Source organism: Bufo bufo, chromosome 1 (assembly GCF_905171765.1).
Source record: "Bufo bufo chromosome 1, aBufBuf1.1, whole genome shotgun sequence".
NCBI lineage: Eukaryota > Metazoa > Chordata > Amphibia > Anura > Bufonidae > Bufo > Bufo bufo.
This window is the reverse complement of record NC_053389.1, coordinates 19,024,908-19,048,505: the sequence shown is the minus strand read 5'-3', so window position 1 is coordinate 19,048,505 and position 23,598 is coordinate 19,024,908. Positions and strand designations below refer to the sequence as shown.

The 23,598-nt window shown below is 48.7% G+C and overlaps 1 protein-coding gene across 1 annotated transcript; it reads left to right on the top strand.

Moving 5' to 3' along the window:
* The first annotated feature begins 268 nt into the window (after positions 1 to 268).
* On the top strand, positions 269 to 23,093 carry LOC120986791 (carcinoembryonic antigen-related cell adhesion molecule 1-like). Its single transcript, XM_040415497.1, has 7 exons — positions 269 to 371; positions 5,006 to 5,323; positions 12,355 to 12,630; positions 13,742 to 13,870; positions 20,930 to 20,979; positions 21,307 to 21,405; positions 22,177 to 23,093. The coding sequence occupies exons 1-7, from the start codon at positions 311 to 313 to the stop codon at positions 22,267 to 22,269; spliced, it is 1,026 nt and encodes a 341-aa protein (XP_040271431.1). The 5' UTR covers positions 269 to 310; the 3' UTR covers positions 22,270 to 23,093.
* Positions 23,094 to 23,598: the final 505 nt, after the last annotated feature.

Below are 23,598 nucleotides of genomic sequence, written 5' to 3'. Positions count from 1 at the left end.
CGATCATCAGGGGTTCGGGCAGAAGGACTCCCCAGACTCTGCTCCTCATTGGGGACCCTTCTAACCAAAAGGCATTGTCCACAGAGAAGTTAATGTATATGAGATTTAGGACTGCAGCTCTGTATCTAGGACGGTGACCCTGCTGCTGCCCTCGGTATCACACCCGGGGCTCTGTAATGTGAAGCCGGCCATAGAGGTGTGTCCTCTACCTGTCGCCCTCTCCCCTCCCCTCCTCCGCCTCTTACTTCTTCCAGGGAATAACAGGAAATACACCTGTAACCGGTGTCACCTGTCCACAGGTGTCTGGGCAATGGACGGCGGTGCCACCCTGCTCCGCGCCCTGCTCTGCGCCCTGCTGCTGGCACACACTGGTAAGTGACATTACACCAGGGATCTATAGGAATGGGAAGCAGAGGGGGGGCTGCCGGTCCCCATGGAAATCCTGGGGCGTTCCCTTCTGTCATACCTGTGAGATGTTTCTTCAGTTGTATCTGTTTCTGGAAAAGCTGAGTAAATACAAGTAACCCCAGAGAGGAGGTCACCGTGTACCCTGACTGCACTGTACTAGACTATTATCTATTATCTATCTATTATCTATTATCTATCTATTATCTATCTATTATCTATCTATTATCTATCTATTATCTATTATCTATCTATTATCTATCTATTATCTATTATCTATCTATTATCTATCTATTATCTATCTATCTATCTATCTATCTATCTATCTATTATCTATTATCTATCTATTATCTATTATCTATCTATTATCTATCTATTATCTATCTATTATCTATTATCTATCTATTATCTATCTATTATCTATTATCTATCTATTATCTATCTATTATCTATCTATTATCTATCTATTATCTATCTATCTATCTATTATCTATCTATTATCTATTATCTATCTATTATCTATCTATCTATCTATCTATTATCTATCTATCTATCCATCTATCTATCTTTCCTCACTCACATTCTCCGGGCAGAGGTATATTTCGGGGTTGGTCTTCTCAGCTCGAGCCAAGAGGAAGGTGAGGACGGACACATCTGACTCAGGATTTTATTGGCCGCTGTGGATCGGTTTCATTGCAGGGCGTCATTTCTGGGGTAAAGGGTGACATGGAAGCTATGAGCAGTAGATGAGGGCGTATTCCTTCCTGGGGCCCGGGCCCTGTGATAATGCCCTGCCATGTTTCTGTGCATCCTGTATACAAAGTATCCGCTGACCCAGGGGTGTAACTAGAAGTGACTGGGCCCCACAGCAAACATTTGTAAGGGCCCCTCCAGCGCGCTTCGCACCTCCCTCCTCCTGTGTAAACCCCACTCCTTTGGCACAGTGTAGCGGTATACTGTATATTGTGTGGCACAGTGTAGAGGTATACTGTATATTGTGGGGCACAGTGTAGAGGTATACTGTATATTGTGTGGCACAGTGTAGAGGTATACTGTATATTGTGGGGCACAGTGTAGAGGTATACTGTATATTGTGTGGCACAGTGTAGAGGTATACTGTATATTGTGGGGCACAGTGTAGAGGTATACTGTATATTGTGTGGCACAGTGTAGAGGTATACTGTATATTGTGGGGCACAGTGTAGAGGTATACTGTATATTGTGTGGCACAGTGTAGAGGTATACTGTATATTGTGGGGCACAGTGTAGAGGTATACTCTATATTGTGGGGCACAGTGTAGAGGTATACTGTATATTGTGTGGCACAGTGTAGAGGTATACTGTATATTGTGTGGCACAGTGTAGAGGTATACTGTATATTGTGTGGCACAGTGTAGAGGTATACTGTATATTGTGGGGCACAGTGTAGAGGTATACTGTATATTGTGTGGCACAGTGTAGAGGTATACTGTATATTGTGTGGCACAGTGTAGAGGTATACTGTATATTGTGTGGCACAGTGTAGAGGTATACTGTATATTGTGTGGCACAGTGTAGAGGTATACTGTATATTGTGTGGCACAGTGTAGAGGTATACTGTACATTGTGTGGCACAGTGTAGAGGTATACTGTATATTGTGTGGCACAGTGTAGCGGTATACTGTATATTGTGTGGCACAGTGTAGAGGTATACTGTATATTGTGTGGCACAGTGTAGCGGTATACTGTATATTGTGGGGCACAGTGTAGAGGTATACTGTATATTGTGTGGCACAGTGTAGAGGTATACTCTATATTGTGGGGCACAGTGTAGAGGTATACTGTATATTGTGTGGCACAGTGTAGAGGTATACTGTATATTGTGTGGCACAGTGTAGAGGTATACTGTATATTGTGTGGCACAGTGTAGAGGTATACTGTATATTGTGTGGCACAGTGTAGAGGTATACTGTATATTGTGTGGCACAGTGTAGAGGTATACTGTATATTGTGTGGCACAGTGTAGCGGTATACTGTATATTGTGGGGCACAGTGTAGAGGTATACTGTATATTGTGGGGCACAGTGTAGAGGTATACTGTATATTGTGTGGCACAGTGTAGAGGTATACTGTATATTGTGTGGCACAGTGTAGAGGTATACTGTATATTGTGGGGCACAGTGTAGAGGTATACTGTATATTGTGTAGCACAGTGTAGAGGTATACTGTATATTGTGTGGCACAGTGTAGAGGTATACTGTACATTGTGTGGCACAGTGTAGGGGTATACTGTATATTGTGTGGCACATTGTAGAGGTATACTGTATATTGTGTGGCACAGTGTAGAGGTATACTGTATATTGTGTGGCACAGTGTAGAGGTATACTGTACATTGTGTGGCACAGTGTAGAGGTATACTGTACATTGTGTGGCACAGTGTAGCGGTATACTGTACATTGTGTGGCACAGTGTAGAGGTATACTGTATATTGTGTGGCACAGTGTAGCGGTATACTGTATATTGTGTGGCACAGTGTAGAGGTATACTGTATATTGTGTGGCACAGTGTAGAGGTATACTGTATATTGTGTGGCACAGTGTAGAGGTATACTGTATATTGTGTGGCACAGTGTAGCGGTATACTGTATATTGTGTGGCACAGTGGATGCTATATGTGTATAACAAACATATTTCACATAAAAACTTAGTTACATGACTTGGCCCCTGGGGATCTCGGACACCACTTCAACACTTTGGACGGGGGCTCGGCGGAGCTGATGTTGTGCTTTATCCTAATGAGAAAGATTTCATAATAAGGATTTGGAGAAGGGGCAGAGGGATAGCAGAGCAGGGAGAGGCTGGTGCTGCTACTAGGGGGTCATACCATGGGGGAGTAATAAAGCCCACCATAATGCCCCCCCCCAGTAGTAATAATTCTCCTTATAATGTGACCTTATAATACCCCCTTGTAATGCCCCCAGTTGAGCTATTGTCCCCATAGTGCCCCCATAATGTCCTAGTATAAAATACCCCTATATAGTGCCCCCAGTAAATCCCCCCATAGTGCTCCTCTCCCCCCTTCCTGCTAGTACCCCCCATAATGTACCAGTATAAAATGCCCCATATATAGTGCCCCAGTAGATGCCCCCCAGTGTCTGACCTCTGATAGGCTGCCGGCCTAGTGTCCCCCATAATGCCCCCCAATAATGTGCCAGTAAGTGTCCCCATAGATGCCCCCCATCATGTGCCAATTTCATGTGCCTCTCTCCTCCCCCCCACATGTCCCAGTATCATAGTGCCATCTCCCCCCCCCCCAATGTGCCAGTATCAGGTGCCTCTTCCCTTCCCCATGTGCCAGTATCAGGTGCCAACCCCCCCTCCCCACCCAGGTGCCAGTATCAGGTGCCAACCCCTCTCACCCCCCATGTGCCAGTATCAGGTGCCTGTCCCCCCCATGTGCCAGTATCAGGTGCCAACCCCCCCTCCCCCCCCAGGTGCCAGTATCAGGTGCCTCCCCCATGTGCCAGTATCAGGTGCCAACCCCCCCCCCCCAGGTGCCAGTATCAGGTGCCTCCCCCCATGTGCCAGTATCAGGTGCCAACCCCCCCTCCCCCCCAGGTTCCAGTATCAGGTGCCTCCCCCCATGTGCCAGTATCAGGTGCCAACCCTCCCCCCATGTGCCAGTATCAAGTGCCCCCCGCTCCCCCCATGGCAGTAACAGTCGCGTATTAAAAAACATAAATAAACACTTCTACTTACCTCCATGTCAGCGATGCGATGCAGCCTCTTCCTGTGTCCCGCCCTGTATGTCCATATATGGAGTCAGTGCTTGTATTTCAGAAAAGTTTCTGCTGGGTTTCGAACCCACGACCTTCTGTATCAGAGGCAAAGCATCTAACCACAAGACCATAAGAGATGCCTTGCTGCTGACTGAAAAAATTATGAGACTTCTACTGTTATAGCTGGCTAAGTGTACATCTATACACATGACAGCTGCTCATATATAGAGATATAGCAGAGCTGAGTGTGCTGGGACAGCTGTCATATAGAGATATAGCAGTGCTGGGTGTCTTGGGGCAGCTGTCATGTGTATAGATGTACACTTAGCCAGCTATAACAGTAGAAGTCTCATATTTTTTCAATCAGTTGTAATGCAGCCTTTATGGCTGTCAGGGTAAATGCTTTGCCTCTGATACATTGGAGGTTGTGGGTTCGAATCCCAGACACATCAGAAGACTTTAAGAGACAGTAAGATTAGATCACATTAGCAAGGGGGCCTTCCCCGGTAGTTACGCCACTGCACTGACCCCCAGTCACTGACCAAGCACACAAGCCCTGTAACAGCGCCACCTGGTGGGGCCTCACACCCTAGGGCCTGTGTGCGACTCCTACCTCCACACTTCCCTATGGCTACCCACCTGACCAGGAGGAATTGCCTCGTGAGCTCCACAAATGCTGTATATGCAGCCGATCGGGGGGGTCAGCACCATGGGCACCCTTCCATTGCAGAGCCTTCTTGCTTACTGTCTCCCACTGACAGACGATTGCACAGCTTTTACTATCATGGTGCCTATAACCCCCATCTATGTACTGACCCTCCTCCGCCATGTTACTCTCCACAGGCCGGGAAGCCGCGGCAATTACACTGACGAAAGATTCATCCAGCGATTTCCTGGTTGGGAGAAACATCATCTTGTCCATCTCGTATGAAACCGGTCAGGACCCATCTATCAAATGGAAAATAAATGATACGGTGCTGGTCGAATGGTACCAAAAGATCATTCGTCAAGATGCTAAATACAGCGGAAGACTGAACGTCACTGACAACGGATCCCTGTTCATATCCAACAGCACCAAGAATGACAGCGGAGATTACACGGTATCGGCTTCGGTGCCCGGACAAGCCGAGAGCTTAGTGACATTTCCGGTGAAAATTTACGGTGAGTCCAAGAAAGAGTTAATTCTACATATTACAAAGGGCCGGCCAGATAGGGCCAGGGGTGATCCCAGCCTCTCTAAAGCCGAAGACGAAAACTGAAATGTTGACCCTCATTTCCCCCCCCCCAATACCAAATTCTCAATTCAAACCCCCCCAGCCCTACTGTGGATGGACATACAGCGCTACAGAACATACAGGAGAATACAGGGCCACTTACCTCTTACATCCAGTGATGTCTCCTCTGATGTTCTCTTTCCTCATCTTCCCATAGGAAGCAGACCACCATGACGACTTCTTCCAGCAGCGTTTTGTCTCTGCAGGGTTTATCATACATATTAGGTCCCTCACTTTTCCATCATACTCTTCACCCTGGTGCCCTAACATCGTCATCCTGCTGCTACCCTCAGTACTATGCCCACTGCGCTCCCCAGTGCCCCCAAATAGTATACTGCAGAAATAATACTGCTGTACGAATAGACCCCCCGTAAAAATCATAGTGAACCCCAAAGTCCCATCAATAGAATTAATTCTCTCAGAGTGCCCTCATTAGTAATAGTGCCCCCTATAGTACCACCAATAGTGATAATGCTCCCCAAGGGCACCCCTCTCAAGCAGCGATGCCCTCCATATTGTGCCCAATAATAATGTCCCCACTGTACTTCCACCATAGTGCCCCCCAGCAGTAACAAGGCCCCTGTATAAGGCACCTCTATAGTGCCCCCAAAAGCAATAAGATCCCCTATAGTGTCCCAGCATTTATCCCCGCCGTAGTGCCCCTTGTATTATAATGCCCCCTGTAGTGCCCATAGGTATAATGACCCCTGTACTATAATTTCCCCTGTATTAAAAAGTCACCACCCCACAGTGCTCCAGCCTGTAATGTCCCCCCTATAGTGCTCCAGCCTGTAATGTCCCCCTGTAGTGCTCCAGCCTGTAATGTCCCCTGTAGTGCTCCAGCCTGTAATGTCCCCCCTGTAGTGCTCCAGCCTGTAATGTCCCCCCTGTAGTGCTCCAGCCTGTAATGTCCCCCCTGTAGTGCTCCAGCCTGTAATGTCCCCCTGTAGTGCTCCAGCCTGTAATGTCCCCCTGTAGTGCTCCAGCCTCTAATGTCCCCCTGTAGTGCTCCAGCCTCTAATGTCCCCCCTGTAGTGCTCCAGCCAGTAATGTCCCCCCTGTAGTGCTCCAGCCTGTAATGTCCCCCCCTGTAGTGCTCCAGACTGTAATGTCCCCCTGTAGTGCTCCAGCCTGTAATGTCCCCCTGTAGTGCTCCAGCCTGTAATGTCCCCTGTAGTGCTCCAGCCTGTAATGTCCCCCCTGTAGTGCTCCAGCCTGTAATGTCCCCCCCTGTAGTGCTCCAGACTGTAATGTCCCCCCTGTAGTGCTCCAGCCTGTAATGTCCCCCTGTAGTGCTCCAGCCTGTAATGTCCCCCTGTAGTGCTCCAGCCTGTAATGTCCCCCTGTAGTGCTCCAGCCTGTAATGGCCCCCTGTAGTGCTCCAGCCTGTAATGTCCCCCCTGTAGTGCTCCAGCCTCTAATGTCCCCCCTTTAGTGCTCCAGCCTGTAAAGTCCCCCTGTAGTGCTCCAGCTTGTAATGTCCCCCTGTAGTGCTCCAGCCTGTAAAGTCCCCCCTGTAGTGCTCCAGCCTGTAATGTCCCCCTGTAGTGCTCCAGCCTGTAAGGTCCCCCTGTAGTGCTCCAGACTGTAATGTCCCCCTGTAGTGCTCCAGCCTGTAATGTCCCCCCTGTAGTGCTCCAGCCTGTAATGTCCCCCCTGTAGTGCTCCAGCCTGTAATGTCCCCCCTGTAGTGCTCCAGCCTGTAATGTCCCCCTGTAGTGCTCCAGACTGTAATGTCCCCCTGTAGTGCTCCAGACTGTAATGTCCCCCTGTAGTGCTCCAGACTGTAATGTCCCCCCTGTAGTGCTCCAGCCTGTAATGTCCCCCTGTAGTGCTCCAGACTGTAATGTCCCCCTGTAGTGCTCCAGCCTGTAATGTCCCCCCTGTAGTGCTCCAGCCTGTAATGTCCCCCCTGTAGTGCTCCAGCCTGTAATGTCCCCCTGTAGTGCTCCAGACTGTAATGTCCCCCTGTAGTGCTCCAGACTGTAATGTCCCCCTGTAGTGCTCCAGACTGTAATGTCCCCCCTGTAGTGCTCCAGACTGTAATGTCCCCCCTGTAGTGCTCCAGCCTGTAATGTCCCCCTGTAGTGCTCCAGCCTGTAATGTCCCCCCTGTAGTGCTCCAGACTGTAATGTCCCCCTGTAGTGCTCCAGCCTGTAATGTCCCCCCTGTAGTGCTCCAGACTGTAATGTCCCCCTGTAGTGCTCCAGCCTGTAATGTCCCCCCTGTAGTGCTCCAGCCTGTAATGTCCCCCCTGTAGTGCTCCAGCCTGTAATGTCCCCCCTGTAGTGCTCCAGCCTGTAATGTCCCCCCTGTAGTGCTCCAGACTGTAATGTCCCCCTGTAGTGCTCCAGCCTGTAATGTCCCCCCTGTAGTGCTCCAGCCTGTAATGTCCCCCTGTAGTGCTCCAGCCTGTAATGTCCCCCCTGTACTGCTCCAGCCTGTAATGTCCCCCTGTAGTGCTCCAGCCTGTAATGTCCCCCCTGTACTGCTCCAGCCTGTAATGTCCCCCTGTAGTGCTCCAGAATGTAATGTCCCCCTGTAGTGCTCCAGCCTGTAATGTCCCCCTGTAGTGCTCCAGACTGTAATGTCCCCCTGTAGTGCTCCAGCCTGTAATGTCCCCCCTGTAGTGCTCCAGCCTGTAATGTCCCCCCTGTAGTGCTCCAGCCTGTAATGTCCCCCTGTAGTGCTCCAGACTGTAATGTCCCCCTGTAGTGCTCCAGACTGTAATGTCCCCCTGTAGTGCTCCAGACTGTAATGTCCCCCCTGTAGTGCTCCAGACTGTAATGTCCCCCCTGTAGTGCTCCAGCCTGTAATGTCCCCCTGTAGTGCTCCAGCCTGTAATGTCCCCCCTGTAGTGCTCCAGACTGTAATGTCCCCCCTGTAGTGCTCCAGCCTGTAATGTCCCCCCTGTAGTGCTCCAGACTGTAATGTCCCCCTGTAGTGCTCCAGCCTGTAATGTCCCCCCTGTAGTGCTCCAGACTGTAATGTCCCCCTGTAGTGCTCCAGCCTGTAATGTCCCCCTGTAGTGCTCCAGCCTGTAATGTCCCCCCTGTAGTGCTCCAGCCTGTAATGTCCCCCCTGTAGTGCTCCAGCCTGTAATGTCCCCCCTGTAGTGCTCCAGCCTGTAATGTCCCCCCTGTAGTGCTCCAGCCTGTAATGTCCCCCCTGTAATACTCCAGCCTGTAATGTCCCCCCCTGTAGTGCTCCAGCCTGTAATGTCCCCCTGTAGTGCTCCAGCCTGTAATGTCCCCCCTGTAGTGATCCAGCCTGTAATGTCCCCCCTGTAGTGCTCCAGCCTGTAATCCTCCCTCTCATATAAAAAAAGTCTATATACTCCCCTGAGTCGTGTTCTCTGCCTCCGCTGGGATGCAGGCAGTCACAATGACATCACCCCACACCGGGTTTCAGGCAGCGCAATGACATCATCATGGCAATGCGGCCCATGAGACTTAACGGCAGAGAAGGGAGCCATAGGCTCTCGTGCCCATACTGTAACCTGCCGCCCCCACCCATGGGCAGGTTGGCTGCCACCTGAGGTGAGATGCTCATCACGCTTCATGGCAGATATGGCCCTGACTGCAGATTTTCAATCTTTTTTTTGTTTGTTCGTTTGAATTTCTCACTGTTTTCAAGATGTCTGTTTGCTGTCAGTGAATGAGAATATTTATTGTTGACATGCTGCTCCACATGCTGAAAACCTGTCCCGACTTCTCACAACTGAGTGTTTACTATGGCCTGATACATTGTAACAAACTCTCAGGGGAGACATTTGTGCAACTGACGTGTTTTAGGCCTCTTTCACACTTGCGTTGTCCGGATCCGGCGTGTACTCCATTTGCCGGAGGTGCCCGCCGGATCCGTAACAACGCAAGTGAACTGAAAGCATTTGAAGACGGATCTGTCTTCAAAATGCGTTCAGTGTTACTATGGCAGCCAGGACGCTATTAAAGTCCTGGTTGCCGTAGTAGTAGTGGGGAGCGGGGGAGCAGTATACTTACAGTCCGTGCGGCTTCCCGGGCGCTCCAGAGTGACGTCAGAGCGCCCCATGCGCATGGATCACGCTCTGACGTCACTCTGGAGCGCCCGGGGAGCCGCACGGAGCCGTAAGTATGCTGCTCCCCCGCTCCCCACTACACTTTACCATGGCTGCCAGGACTTTAGCGTCCTTGCAGCCATGGTAACCCTTCAGAAAAAGCTAAACGTCGGATCGACGTTTAGCTTAAGGCCGGATCCGGATCAATGCTTTCCAATGGGCATTAATCCCGGATCCGGCCTTGCGGCAAGTGTTCAGGATTTTTGACCGGAGCAAAAAGCGCAGCATGCTGCGGTATTTTCTCCGGCCAAAAAACGTTCCGTTCCGGAACTGAAGACGTCCTGATGCATCCTGAACGGATTTCTCTCCATTCAGAATGCATTAGGATAATCCTGATCAGGATTCTTCCGGCATAGAGCCCCGACGACCGAACTCTATGCCGGAAGACAAGAACGCAAGTGTGAAAGAGCCCTTACTCAGAATGGACTGAATAGACTGTTACAATTGTAACAGACCTTCTGCTGTGAGAAGAAGTTTACACAGGTATTAGCCTCTGAATATAAACAACAATGTGCCAATTTACTGACAGCAAGCAGAGGAGGAGGAAGCAAAGCAGAAAGTCTATTTACTGTCTGTGTCCCCATGACAACAATCCCTGCGCTGTGATCTGACTGATCCATTCTATATGGATCCATAGTGACACTGGATTATGTATCCCTATGACAACAATCCCTGTCCTGTGATCTGACTAATCCATGCTATATAGTGATCCTATGTCCCCATGATAAAGCTCCATGCTCTTTTATCTGACTGATCCATGCTATATACACTGAACAAAAATATAAACGCAACACTTTCGGTTTTGCTCCCATTTTGCATGAGCTGAACTCAAAGATCTGAAACATTTTCTACATACACAAAAGACCCATTACTCTCAAATATTTTTCACAAATCTGTCTAAATCTGTGTTAGTGAGCACTTCTCCTTTGCCGAGATAATCCATCCCCCCTCACAGGTGTGGCAGATCAAGGTGCTGATTAGACAGCATGAATATTGCACAGGTGTGCCTTAGACTGCCCACAATAAAAGGCCACTCTGAAATGTGCAGTTTGATCACACAGCACAATGCCACAGATGTCGCAAGGTTTGAGGGAGCGTGCAATTGGCATGCTGACTGCAGGAATGTCTACCAGAGCTGTCGCCCGTGCAATGAATGTTCATTTTTCTACCATAAGCCGTCTCCAAAGGCGTTTCAGGGAGTTTGGCAGTACATCCAACCGGCCTCAGAACCGCAGACCACGTGTAACCACACCAGCCCAGGACCTCCACATCCAGCATGTTCACCTCCATGATCGTCTGAGACCAGCCACCAGACGGCTGCAGCAACAATCGGTTTGCACAACCAAAGAATTTCTGCACAAACTGTCAGAAACCGCCTCAGGGAAGCTCCTCTGCTCGTCGTCCTCATCGGGGTCTGGACCTGACTGCAGGTCGTCGTCGTAACCGACTTGAGTGGGCAAATGCTCACATTAAATGGCGTCTGGCACGTTGGAGAGGCGTTCTGTTCACGGATGAGTCCCGGTTTTCACTGTTCAGGGCAGATGGCAGACAACATGTGTGGCGTCGTGTGGGTGAGCGGTTTGCTGACGTCAACGTTGTGGATCGAGTGGCCCATGGTGGCGGTGGGGTTATGGTATGAGCAGGCATATGTTATGGACAATGAACACAGGTGCATTTTATGGATGGCATTTTGAATGCACAGAGATCCCGTGACGAGATCCTGAGGCCCATTGCTGTGCCATTCATCCACGACCATCACCTCATGATAATGCATGGGCCCATATTGCAAGGATCTGTACAGAATTCCTGGAAGCTGAAAACATCCCAGTTCTTGCATGGCCAGCATACTCACCGGACATGTCACCCATGGAGCATGTTTGGGATGATCTGGATCGGCGTATACGACAGCGTGTTCCAGTTCCTGCCAATATTCTGCAACTTCGCACAGAGGAAGAGGAGTGGACCAACATTCCACAGGCCACAATCAACAACCTGATCAACTCTATGCCACGGAGATGTGCTGCACTGCATGAGGCAAATGGTGGCCACATCAGATACTGACTGGTACTCTAACCTTCCTCCCCCCAGTAAGGCAAAACTGTGCACATTTCAGAGTGGCCTTTTATTGTGGGCAGTCTAAGGCACACCTGTGTAATATTCATGCTGTCTAATCAGCACCTTGATCTGCCACACCTGTGAGGTGGGATGGATTATCTCGGCAAAGGAGAAGCGCTCACTACACAGATTTAGACAGATTTGTGAACAATATTTAAAAGTAATGGGTATTTTGTGTTGCGTTTATATTTTTGTTCAGTGTAGATCCATAGTGACTCTGGATTTTGTGTCCCTATGACAACACTCCCTGTCCTGTGATCTGACTGATCCATTCTATACAGATCCATAGTGACACTGGATCCGGTGTCCCCCATGATAAAACTCCATGCTCTTTTGTCTGACTGATCCATGCTGTATAGATCCAGAGTGATGCTGGATTTTGTGTCCCTATGACAACACTCCCTGCCCTGTCATCTGATGCATCCATAATGTATGGTTCCATAGTGGATCCATGGCTTTCTTTGGTGTCCCTATGATAACACTGCACTGTCCTCACATGGTGACAGGAAATGTTATCATGGGGACATGAGTTTTCAGAACTAACAGGTCCGGTCCACATTTGGGATCATTTCACATCACATTGCGGTTTTTGCGCAGTGTATCATATCTCTGGACCCTGCTTGCCCCCCTATGGCGTCCCCCTGCCGGCCCCTTGTCCCGGTCCTGCACGTGATTTGCTATCAGTCCCTCTTTTGATGTCCCCGCAGACCCGGTGACTAATGCCTCGGTGTGGCAGTCTCCCGACGCAGTAGATGAGGGCACCCCTGCTGTGAACCTGACCTGCAGTGCGTCCAGCGGAGGGGTGACCTACACGTGGACGAGGGATGGAGCGCCACTGCTGGCTAATGGCAGCTACGTCACATTAGATGGAGGCAAGACCCTGCAGATCAGCCGGCCGAACCGGAGCTACTCTGGGAGCTACTCCTGCAACGTGTCCAATCCCGTCGACTGGAAATCCGCCACCCGGATGCTGAACGTTTCATGTGAGTGAACGCCGCCTGGGGTACCACAGGGCCAAGGGGCCCCGTCGAACTCCCACTGCTGGGCAGAGCCTTCATAGGAGCTAAGCCCAACTCACCGCTCCTCCCTACCAAGTTACATTCACATTCAGGTTTTGGCTGCTGTATGTAAAGGCCTTACACCAGGGAGATGTTAAAAAGACATAAAAATGTGAAAAAACGCCTTTTAATATCTTATTTCAAGCCTGAGATATGATTATATAAAGTTACAGGCCTAAAGCCTGAGGCTGCACTACAGAGACCCTGATGACAACATATCCCCAGGTGTAGTGTTGTCATGGAAACCAAAACCGTGGTACTTCCCCACAGCAACCAATCAGCTTCCAATTTTCATTTTCAAAGACCCCTCGTGGTTGGTTGCTATGGGCGACCACTCGGTTCGCACCAGTTTTGATCAGTTCTCCTCTATGTTCATCACTGCTTCCGTGTATAGTGCATGCGTGTCCATATAACACAGGTGGATGAGGCCACACCATCCGGGTCGCTATGACAACACTGCGCCTGACTGAAATGATTATGGGACGTGCAGTGCAGCCTGAGGCTTTGGGCCTGTATCTTTACTGGGTCGTATCTCAGCCTAGAAACAAGATGCTAAAGGGCGGTTTTCACATTTTTTATCTATATTAAAGGGCTTTTTACATCTCCATCCGTCTCCGGAGCCTACATATAGTAGCCTAAATCTCGGGCCCCTGGGCGCCTGTTTATAGTGGTTTAACTACAGGGGTTACAACACCCACAGTTCTAGTGGGGCCCCATAGTCCAGGGGGCCCGAAGGCCTCCTAACTCCTGCTGTGAGCAATTTGTGTTTAAATAAAGTTTTTGAAATAGCTATCTCTCTGTCACTAGAGAGCGCGCTGCGCCCCCTGGTGGTTGGTGTGGCCTGTTGGGGCGTTGCCCCACTATCTGCCACCTCAGCCGTGTTAGCCCCCCCATATCAAAATTTTTGAACAAAACATATGCAGTTGGTTAGATCTTTGTTAGATCAGGTTAGATCAATTGTTGTTTGCGTTAGATCTCATACAGAAGTAGAGATATTAACAGTTATATCAGTATGTGCCTCATATCTTCCCTGCAGACTCTGATGCTGCGCAGTCACTCAGCGGGGGAGCTATCGCCGGCATAGTAATCGGTTCAGTCTTCGGAGCGTTATTACTCATCACTCTCATCGTCCTTGTGATATTCTGTATACGGAAAAGGAGGAAAGGTGAGTCCACAATAAGACGTGCCCTAGATATGGGCCGCACCGCTACTACTACTACTGTGAGCGCTGCTACTACTACTTCTGCAGACACCCCTACTGCTTCTACTATTACTGCGCACACCACTACTATTACTGCGCACACCTCAACTGCTACTACTGCGCACACCCCTACTACTTCTACTACTACTGCGCACACCCCTACTACTTCTACTACTACTGCATGCACCACTACTACTACTGTGCACACCCCTACTACTTCTACTACTACTGCGCACACCCCTACTACTTCTACTACTACTGCATGCACCACTACTACTACTGTGCACACCCCTACTACTACTACATCATGGACCACTACTATTACTTCTCACACACCTACTGCTTCTACTACTACTGCACACACCACTACTATTACTGCGCACACCTCAACTGCTACTACTGCGCACACCCCTACTACTTCTACTACTACTGCATGCACCACTACTACTACTGCGCACACCCCTACTACTTCTACTACTACTGCATGCACCACTACTACTACTGCGCACACCCCTACTACTTCTACTACTACTGCATGCACCACTACTATTACTGCGCACACCCCTACTACTTCTACTACTACTGCATGCACCACTACTATTACTGCGCACACCCCTACTACTTCTATTACTACTGCATGCACCACTACTATTACTGCGCACACCCCTACTACTTCTACTACTACTGCATGCACCACTACTATTACTGCGCACACCCCTACTACTTCTACTACTACTGCATGCACCACTACTACTACTGCGCACACCCCTACTACTTCTACTACTACTGCAGACACCCCTACTACTTCTACTACTACTGCAGACACCCCTACTACTTCTACTACTACTGCAGACACCCCTACTACTTCTACTACTACTGCAGACACCCCTACTACTTCTACTACTACTGCACACACCACTACTATTACTGCGCACACCTCAACTGCTACTACTGTGCACACCCCTACTACTACTACTGCACACACCACTACTATTACTGCGCACACCTCAACTACTACTGCGCACACCCCTACTACTACTACTGCATGCACCACTACTATTACTGCGCACACCCCTACTACTTCTACTACTACTGCACACACCACTACTATTACTGCGCACACCTCAACTACTACTACTACTGCGCACACCCCTACTACTTCTACTACTACTGCACACACCACTACTATTACTGCGCACACCTCAACTACTACTACTACTGCGCACACCCCTACTACTTCTACTACTACTGCACACACCACTACTATTACTGCGCACACCCCTACTACTTCTACTACTACTGCATGCACCACTACTATTACTGCGCACACCCCTACTACTTCTCCTACTACTGCATGCACCACTACTATTACTGCGCACACCCCTACTACTTCTACTACTACTGCACACACCACTACTATTACTGCGCACACCTCAACTGCTACTACTGTGCACACCCCTACTACTTCTACTACTACTGCATGCACCACTACTACTGCGCACACCCCTAATACTTCTACTACTACTACTACTGCACACACCACTACTATTACTGCGCACACCTCAACTACTACTACTTCTACTACTACTGCACACACCACTACTATTACTGCGCACACCTCAACTACTACTGCGCACACCCCTACTACTACTACTGCACACACCACTACTATTACTGCGCACACCTCAACTACTACTGCGCACACCCCTACTACTACTACTGCATGCACCACTACTATTACTGCGCACACCCCTACTACTTCTACTACTACTGCACACACCACTACTATTACTGCGCACACCTCAACTACTACTACTACTGCGCACACCCCTACTACTTCTACTACTACTGCACACACCACTACTATTACTGCGCACACCTCAACTACTACTGCGCACACCCCTACTACTGCATGCACCACTACTATTACTTCACACACCCCTACTACTTATACTACTGCACGCACCGCTGCTACTACTACTACTACTACATGCACCACTACTATTACTGCGCACACCCCTACTACTTCTACTACTACTGCATGCACCACTACTATTACTGCGCACACCCCTACTACTTCTACTACTACTGCATGCACCACTACTACTACTGCGCACACCCCTACCACTTCTACTACTACTGCAGACACCCCTACTACTTCTACTACTACTGCAGACACCCCTACTACTTCTACTACTACTGCAGACACCCCTACTACTTCTACTACTACTGCACACACCACTACTATTACTGCGCACACCTCAACTGCTACTACTGTGCACACCCCTACTACTTCTACTACTACTGCATGCACCACTACTACTACTGTGCACACCCCTACTACTTCTACTACTACTGCGCACACCCCTACTACTTCTACTACTACTGCACGCACCACTACTACTACTGTGCACACCCCTACTACTACTACATCATGGACCACTACTATTTCTTCACACACACCTACTACTTATACTACTACTGCATGCACCACTACTACTGCGCACACCCCTAATACTTCTACTACTACTACTACTGCACACACCACTACTATTACTGCGCACACCTCAACTACTACTACTTCTACTACTACTGCACACACCACTACTATTACTGCGCACACCTCAACTACTACTGCGCACACCCCTACTACTACTACTGCACACACCACTACTATTACTGCGCACACCTCAACTACTACTGCGCACACCCCTACTACTACTACTGCACACACCACTACTATTACTGCGCACACCTCAACTACTACTGCGCACACCCCTACTACTACTACTGCATGCACCACTACTATTACTGCGCACACCCCTACTACTTCTACTACTACTGCACACACCACTACTATTACTGCGCACACACCACTACTATTACTGCGCACACCTCAACTACTACTACTACTGCGCACACCCCTACTACTTCTACTACTACTGCACACACCACTACTATTACTGCGCACACCTCAACTACTACTGCGCACACCCCTACTACTGCATGCACCACTACTATTACTTCACACACCCCTACTACTTATACTACTGCACGCACCGCTGCTACTACTACTACTACTACATGCACCACTACTATTACTGCGCACACCCCTACTACTTCTACTACTACTGCATGCACCACTACTATTACTGCGCACACCCCTACTACTTCTACTACTACTGCATGCACCACTACTACTACTGCGCACACCCCTACTACTTCTACTACTACTGCAGACACCCCTACTACTTCTACTACTACTGCAGACACCCCTACTACTTCTACTACTACTGCAGACACCCCTACTACTTCTACTACTACTGCAGACACCCCTACTACTTCTACTACTACTGCACACACCACTACTATTACTGCGCACACCTCAACTGCTACTACTGTGCACACCCCTACTACTTCTACTACTACTGCATGCACCACTACTACTACTGCGCACACCCCTACTACTTCTACTACTACTGCGCACACCCCTACTACTTCTACTACTACTGCACGCACCACTACTACTACTGTGCACACCCCTACTACTACTACATCATGGACCACTACTATTTCTTCACACACACCTACTACTTATACTACTACTGCATGCACCACTACTACTGCGCACACCCCTAATACTTCTACTACTACTACTACTGCACACACCACTACTATTACTGCGCACACCTCAACTACTACTACTTCTACTACTACTGCACACACCACTACTATTACTGCGCACACCTCAACTACTACTGCGCACACCCCTACTACTACTACTGCACACACCACTACTATTACTGCGCACACCTCAACTACTACTGCGCACACCCCTACTACTACTACTGCACACACCACTACTATTACTGCGCACACCTCAACTACTACTGCGCACACCCCTACTACTACTACTGCATGCACCACTACTATTACTGCGCACACCCCTACTACTTCTACTACTACTGCACACACCACTACTATTACTGCGCACACACCACTACTATTACTGCGCACACCTCAACTACTACTACTACTGCGCACACCCCTACTACTTCTACTACTACTGCACACACCACTACTATTACTGCGCACACCTCAACTACTACTGCGCACACCCCTACTACTGCATGCACCACTACTATTACTTCACACACCCCTACTACTTATACTACTGCACGCACCGCTGCTACTACTACTACTACTACATGCACCACTACTATTACTGCGCACACCCCTACTACCACTACTGCGCACACCACTACTACTACTACTACTGCACGCACCCCTACTACTTCTGCTATTACAGCGCACACCTCTATTACTACTACTACTGTGCGCACCGCTACTACTACTGTGCACATCACTAGTACTTCGACTACTACTGCACACACCTCTACTACTACTACTACTACTACTACTACTGTGCGCACCGCTACTACTACTCTGCACACCGCTACTACTACTCTGCACACCGCTACTACTACTCTGCACACCGCTACTACTACTCTGCACACCGCTACTACTACTCTGCACACCGCTACTACTACTCTGCACACCGCTACTACTACTCTGCACACCGCTACTACTACTCTGCACACCGCTACTACTACTCTGCACACCGCTACTACTACTCTGCACACCGCTACTACTACTCTGCACACCGCTACTACTACTCTGCACACCGCTACTACTACTCTGCACACCGCTACTACTACTCTGCACACCGCTACTGCTACTGTACGCACCGCTACTACTACTACTACTACTGCATGCACTGCTACTACTACTCTGCACACCGCTACTACTACTCTGCACACCGCTACTACTACTGCACGCACTGCTACCCTGTTTCCCCGAAAATAAGACAGTGTCTTATATTAATTTTTGCTCCCAAAGATGCACTAGGTCTTATTTTCAGGGGATGTCTTATTTTTCCATGAAGAAAAATAGGGTACACATTTATTGTTAAACAAAAAAAAAGGAAATCAGGGTGGGGAGGGGGATCACTTAAAATGGCACAGGGTGATCAGAGAAGGGAATCAAAATGTTACAGGAGAATCAGAGGGGGGGATTACTATAGCATTTTAGTACCCCCTTCTGATCCTCCTGTGTCATTTTGATTCCCCCCTCTGATCACCCTGTGTCATTTTAATTACCGTTTTTAGTCTCCCCCCCCATCTTCACCAGACATCCCCCACCTTCCATCAGATATTCCCCCCCCTACCTGTCACCCCGTCCCCTGTGTGTCCGTGCCAGACAAGTTGTGAGACTCCATCAGGGCAGAGCGAGCAGCGGGCGGAAGAAGGCGGCAGCTTGTCCTGGCGGCGGCTGCGGCCAATCAGTGAGCTCCTTACATTCTGGGGTGGCTTGCTTTATAATCGGGGAGGCATTATGTCCGGCCGATGCTTTATAATTGGGGAGTCATTATGTTCGGCGGATGCTTTATAATCGGGGAGGCATTATTTTCGGGGGGATGCCTTATATTACAGCAATAGGCAAAACTAGAGCTAGGTCTTATTTTCGAGGGATGTCTTATTTTCGGGGAAACAGGGTACTACTACTGTGCGCATCACTACTACTACTGTCCACACTGCTACTACTACTGCTACTGTGTGCAGCATTACTACTACTGTACACACTGCTACTGTGCGCAACACTCCTACTACTGCGCGCACCGCTGCTACTACTACTACTAATGCGCGCAACACTACTGCTTCTGTGTGCAACACTACTACTGTACACACTGCTACTACTACTACTGTGTGCAGCACTACTTCTACTGCACTTAGGGCTGTGACTCTTAAAGGACAAGTCCATTCCCTCCTGATATTGATGTCAGTGACACAGGATGGAGCATTGCTTTCATATTTTCTGGGTTTTCTCCTGTGCTCTTTGTCGCCCCCTGGTGTCCATTGCAATTTACATGTGTTGCTAATAGGACAGTGGACAATGAACTGGTGGCATCCCAGAGATCAGCTGCCATCTGTGGGGGAAACTGTCAGCAAGTGTTCCATTTCCCTGCAGCGCCACCACTGGGGAGATGAAGGATTGCACAGTCAATGATATCAATAGGGAGTTGATGTAATACATAGACATGTTGAGTCCTCCAGAGTAATACATAGACATGTTGAGTCCTCCAGAGTAATACATAGACATGTTGAGTCCTCCAGAGTAATACATAGACATGTTGAGTCCTCCAGAGTAATACATAGACATGTTGAGTCCTCCAGAGTAATACATAGACATGTTGAGTCCTCCAGAGTAATACATAGACATGTTGAGTCCTCCAGAGTAATACATAGACATGTTGAGTCCTCCAGAGTAATACATAGACATGTTGAGTCCTCCAGAGTAATACATAGACATGTTGAGTCCTCCAGAGTAATACATAGACATGTTGAGTCCTCCAGAGTAATACATAGACATGTTGAGTCCAAAATGGCAGACCACGGTCTATTAACTGAGTAATAACTCTGCTACCGCTCTATTAACTCCCTAAAGATTCTTCCCAGTCAGTAAATATAGCTTTAACCGCCATATAATGAACGGCTCTGCGGCTTTCTAACACGTTTTGTGCTTTGTTTCCTCAACATTTTCAGTGTCTCTGCTTGCCATCAAGGAATACAAACATTATTGATGTCCTGATAATCACTGACAGCAAGCAGAGATCTTGAAAATGGTATGATGATATTGAAACACAAAGTTGCAGCATTTTTCTTCATACTGAGCTCTAATAATATGCTTCAAAAAAGGCAACTCCACCGGAACTAATTTTTGAGCGACAGTCCTGCAAAAGGAGTGGTTAGGGGCGGGGCTTATGCTAATATGGCATAAAGAGGGGTGTTCTTATGTGTAACAGGGGTGGGGCTTAAAATGTCCTTCTACCTTGGATTAAAATTTTGTGCAAATTGCAATAATTCTGTCCATAGTGTACAATAATGTCCATGTGTCGGGGGGGGGGGGGGTCAGTATGTGGACATGGAGTGGGCGGAGTCAGTGACATCATTTTGTTTCCTTCAGGAAAAAAAGAGAAGACTCCGGCCGCCCCCCATAAGGAAGCCATACGCACGGTACGACATGGGCTCACCTTCTGTTCTGTATCATCTCTCCGAACTCTGCTGCTTTGTTTCTTTGTGACATTCAAGATCTCTGCTTGCTGAATAGAACTGTTCGAATCCTGTACAGACCTGTTCCGTCTCACAGCTGAGCGATTGTCCTGCTTGTTACAATGTGTCAGTCTGAGGACTGTTCACACTGGATACAATCCTCAGCTGTGAGAGCAATCATTTCTGGGATCAGTTCTATTCACTGTCAGTAAGCAAAGATATTAAAGTGGCGAGGAACTGATTTCTTTTCTGTTTGGCTATTTCTTCACGTTCATCGTGTCTCTGTTCTAGGTATCAGGAACGACCCTGTCCCCCGATGACCCGGCGTACTTCACCCTGAATAACATCATGTACCGCAGCTCGTCCATCTCCATGGGCTCCTACATCATGGTGGGTTCAGTCATGAGGACTGGGTTCCTCAGAATCAGAACCAGGATCTACAGAAGACATATCAGCCACCAGTAGAAGTTCAGAACCTTGATGCTCTGTGATCCGCTCAGGCCTTCCCTGGTTCTGGTTGATCGCTCTGCACAAGAAGGGGCCCGTATTTATAAGCAGGCCCTCTTATCTCATTGGTGGGCCCATGAGGGCCTCCACCCCCCAACATCAGTCACAATCTTCCTATGTCTTCACAGTCTATTTGGGGACACTGTGATTGGGAATATTTGCTTTCCCTTTTCTTTTCCATCCGGCCCAGACCTCCATGACAATGTCTTCCAGTCATGGTCCGTCTCCGTACAGTTTGCTGCCTAAACATCTTTGGATCTTCACTTTTCCAGAGTTCCACCTATTCCCCACCCTCTACATAAACTTGCCATCGCTTAAACAACACACCTGTGCTGCCCCCTGTCCTCATAGGATGCAGATACAGTTGTACCTGACACTGCCACCAGGGGGCCCGCTGCACCATGTTCAGGTTAAAGCTCCCCTTCTGATGCTTTGAGGTTCAATTAGTCAGGGGAAGTCCAAATATGGGTCCAACCTTTCAGGGGCCCCATCACATGCAGAGCTTGCCTCCATGTACTGTAGGTGGTTGTAAGATCTCATGAGGTCTCCCCCTCCTAGGTTTGCCTCTGAAATACAGATGTAGCAGAGCTAAATTTGCTCTTAGACCATGCCAACCCATTGAGTCTATGTAAATTTATCTTTGGTATTTCGCAGAATTCTGGAGACAACACATCCGATCGCTTCCGAAATTCTTCACCCAGCTTTCCACCAAGCCAACCCAAAGTCAAACATGCCACACAAGTCTAGCAATGGTGGACTATGACGAGTATGGAACTGGACAAGAGTTGGAGGTCAAAGTCCATTGATAGGAGTAACTGTGATCAAACCCATGGACCAGTGATGGACCTTTCATGGTAGAGGTCACTGAACATCTCTGGTGTTCTGGTTTCTCTTGACCTCGTTGACATCTTCTCTGATTATGGTGCACCATAGAACCTGAGTCGGGGCTCTCCATAGGGCCCCATAGCATCTGCTGGTTGTGTTGCCATGTACGCAGACTGAATCTTCTGGGCATACATGGAGGTATTAGACGAAGAGCAGAGGAGAGGCACCACCAGGGATGGTGGACCTGGAGCTTCTGTCATGTTTCACCTGGAGCACCTTGAAGCATTATGGTCATCGTAGAGTGAATACTGTAATGTCTGGATTCCGTAAGTTCCTGGGTAGGAGGATATTCAGAGACATTAAAACTGGAGATACCAACAGGGTGGTCTAGATCCTTGTCAGACACCTGCTATGTAGGTCATGGCTACCCTTGGACATTGGGGGGCATATCGCTAGGATATGCGCCTAATGTCTGATAGGTGCTGGTCCCACCTCTGGGATCTGCTTCTATCCTTAGAACTGAGCCCACAAAGTAACGAAGGGGCGCAACACGCATGTGCAGCCACCCTCCATTCATTCCTATGGGACTGCCGAAAATAGCCGAGCACTATAGAAATGAATGGAGGATGGCCGAGCATGCGCGGTGCACCCCCGTCGGTTCTAAGGACGGGTGCAGGTCCCAGAGGTGAAGATCGAAGTCTGTTAGGACGCCGCAGACCGTTCCAGTTCTCTGACGGGATTCTGTTTGTTCTAAGTTCCGGTTTCCAGACTAATGCCAAATACCTATATATACAGTATACGGCTAAAGAGCGTATACAGGACGAGAGCGCTGATATATACATCATACTGCTACAGAAGGTATACAGGTATACAATGTGCAGTTCTGTCATATGTATTTTTATAGTATATTTTATAATATATTCTGTGATAACCGGTGGATGGTGTTCACTCCGACCATGGAAGGGTACGGCCACCGCATCCTTCGCAGGCAGATACTGAGCGTGTGCGGAAACAGTGGCTATTGGGTGCCACAAGATCAGCACCTTCCTCTTCTGAAATCCTTTGTGCTGCTGGGGGCCCGCTCCTTCCACTATGCAATTCTCAGTCTTTGATCTGTCAAAAGGTAATCTCTCTCACCTGCTGAAATGCTCTGTGCTGCTGCAGGACCCTACTACTTTGCTATGTCATTCTCAGTCTATCACCCATAAGCAAACTACCCCGTTCTGAAATCCTCTGTGCTGCTGGGGACCC

What these genes read in the sequence shown, in the direction of transcription:
- LOC120986791 (XM_040415497.1), top strand. Translation starts at nt 311, where the DNA reads ATGGACGGCGGTGCCACCCTGCTCCGCGCCCTGCTCTGCGCCCTGCTG. An exon ending in CCGGATGCTGAACGTTTCAT is followed by an intron (nt 12,631 to 13,741) that starts GTGAGTGAACGC and finishes TCTTCCCTGCAG; the next exon opens with ACTCTGATGCTGCGCAGTCA. An exon ending in TATACGGAAAAGGAGGAAAG is followed by an intron (nt 13,871 to 20,929) that starts GTGAGTCCACAA and finishes TGTTTCCTTCAG; the next exon opens with GAAAAAAAGAGAAGACTCCG.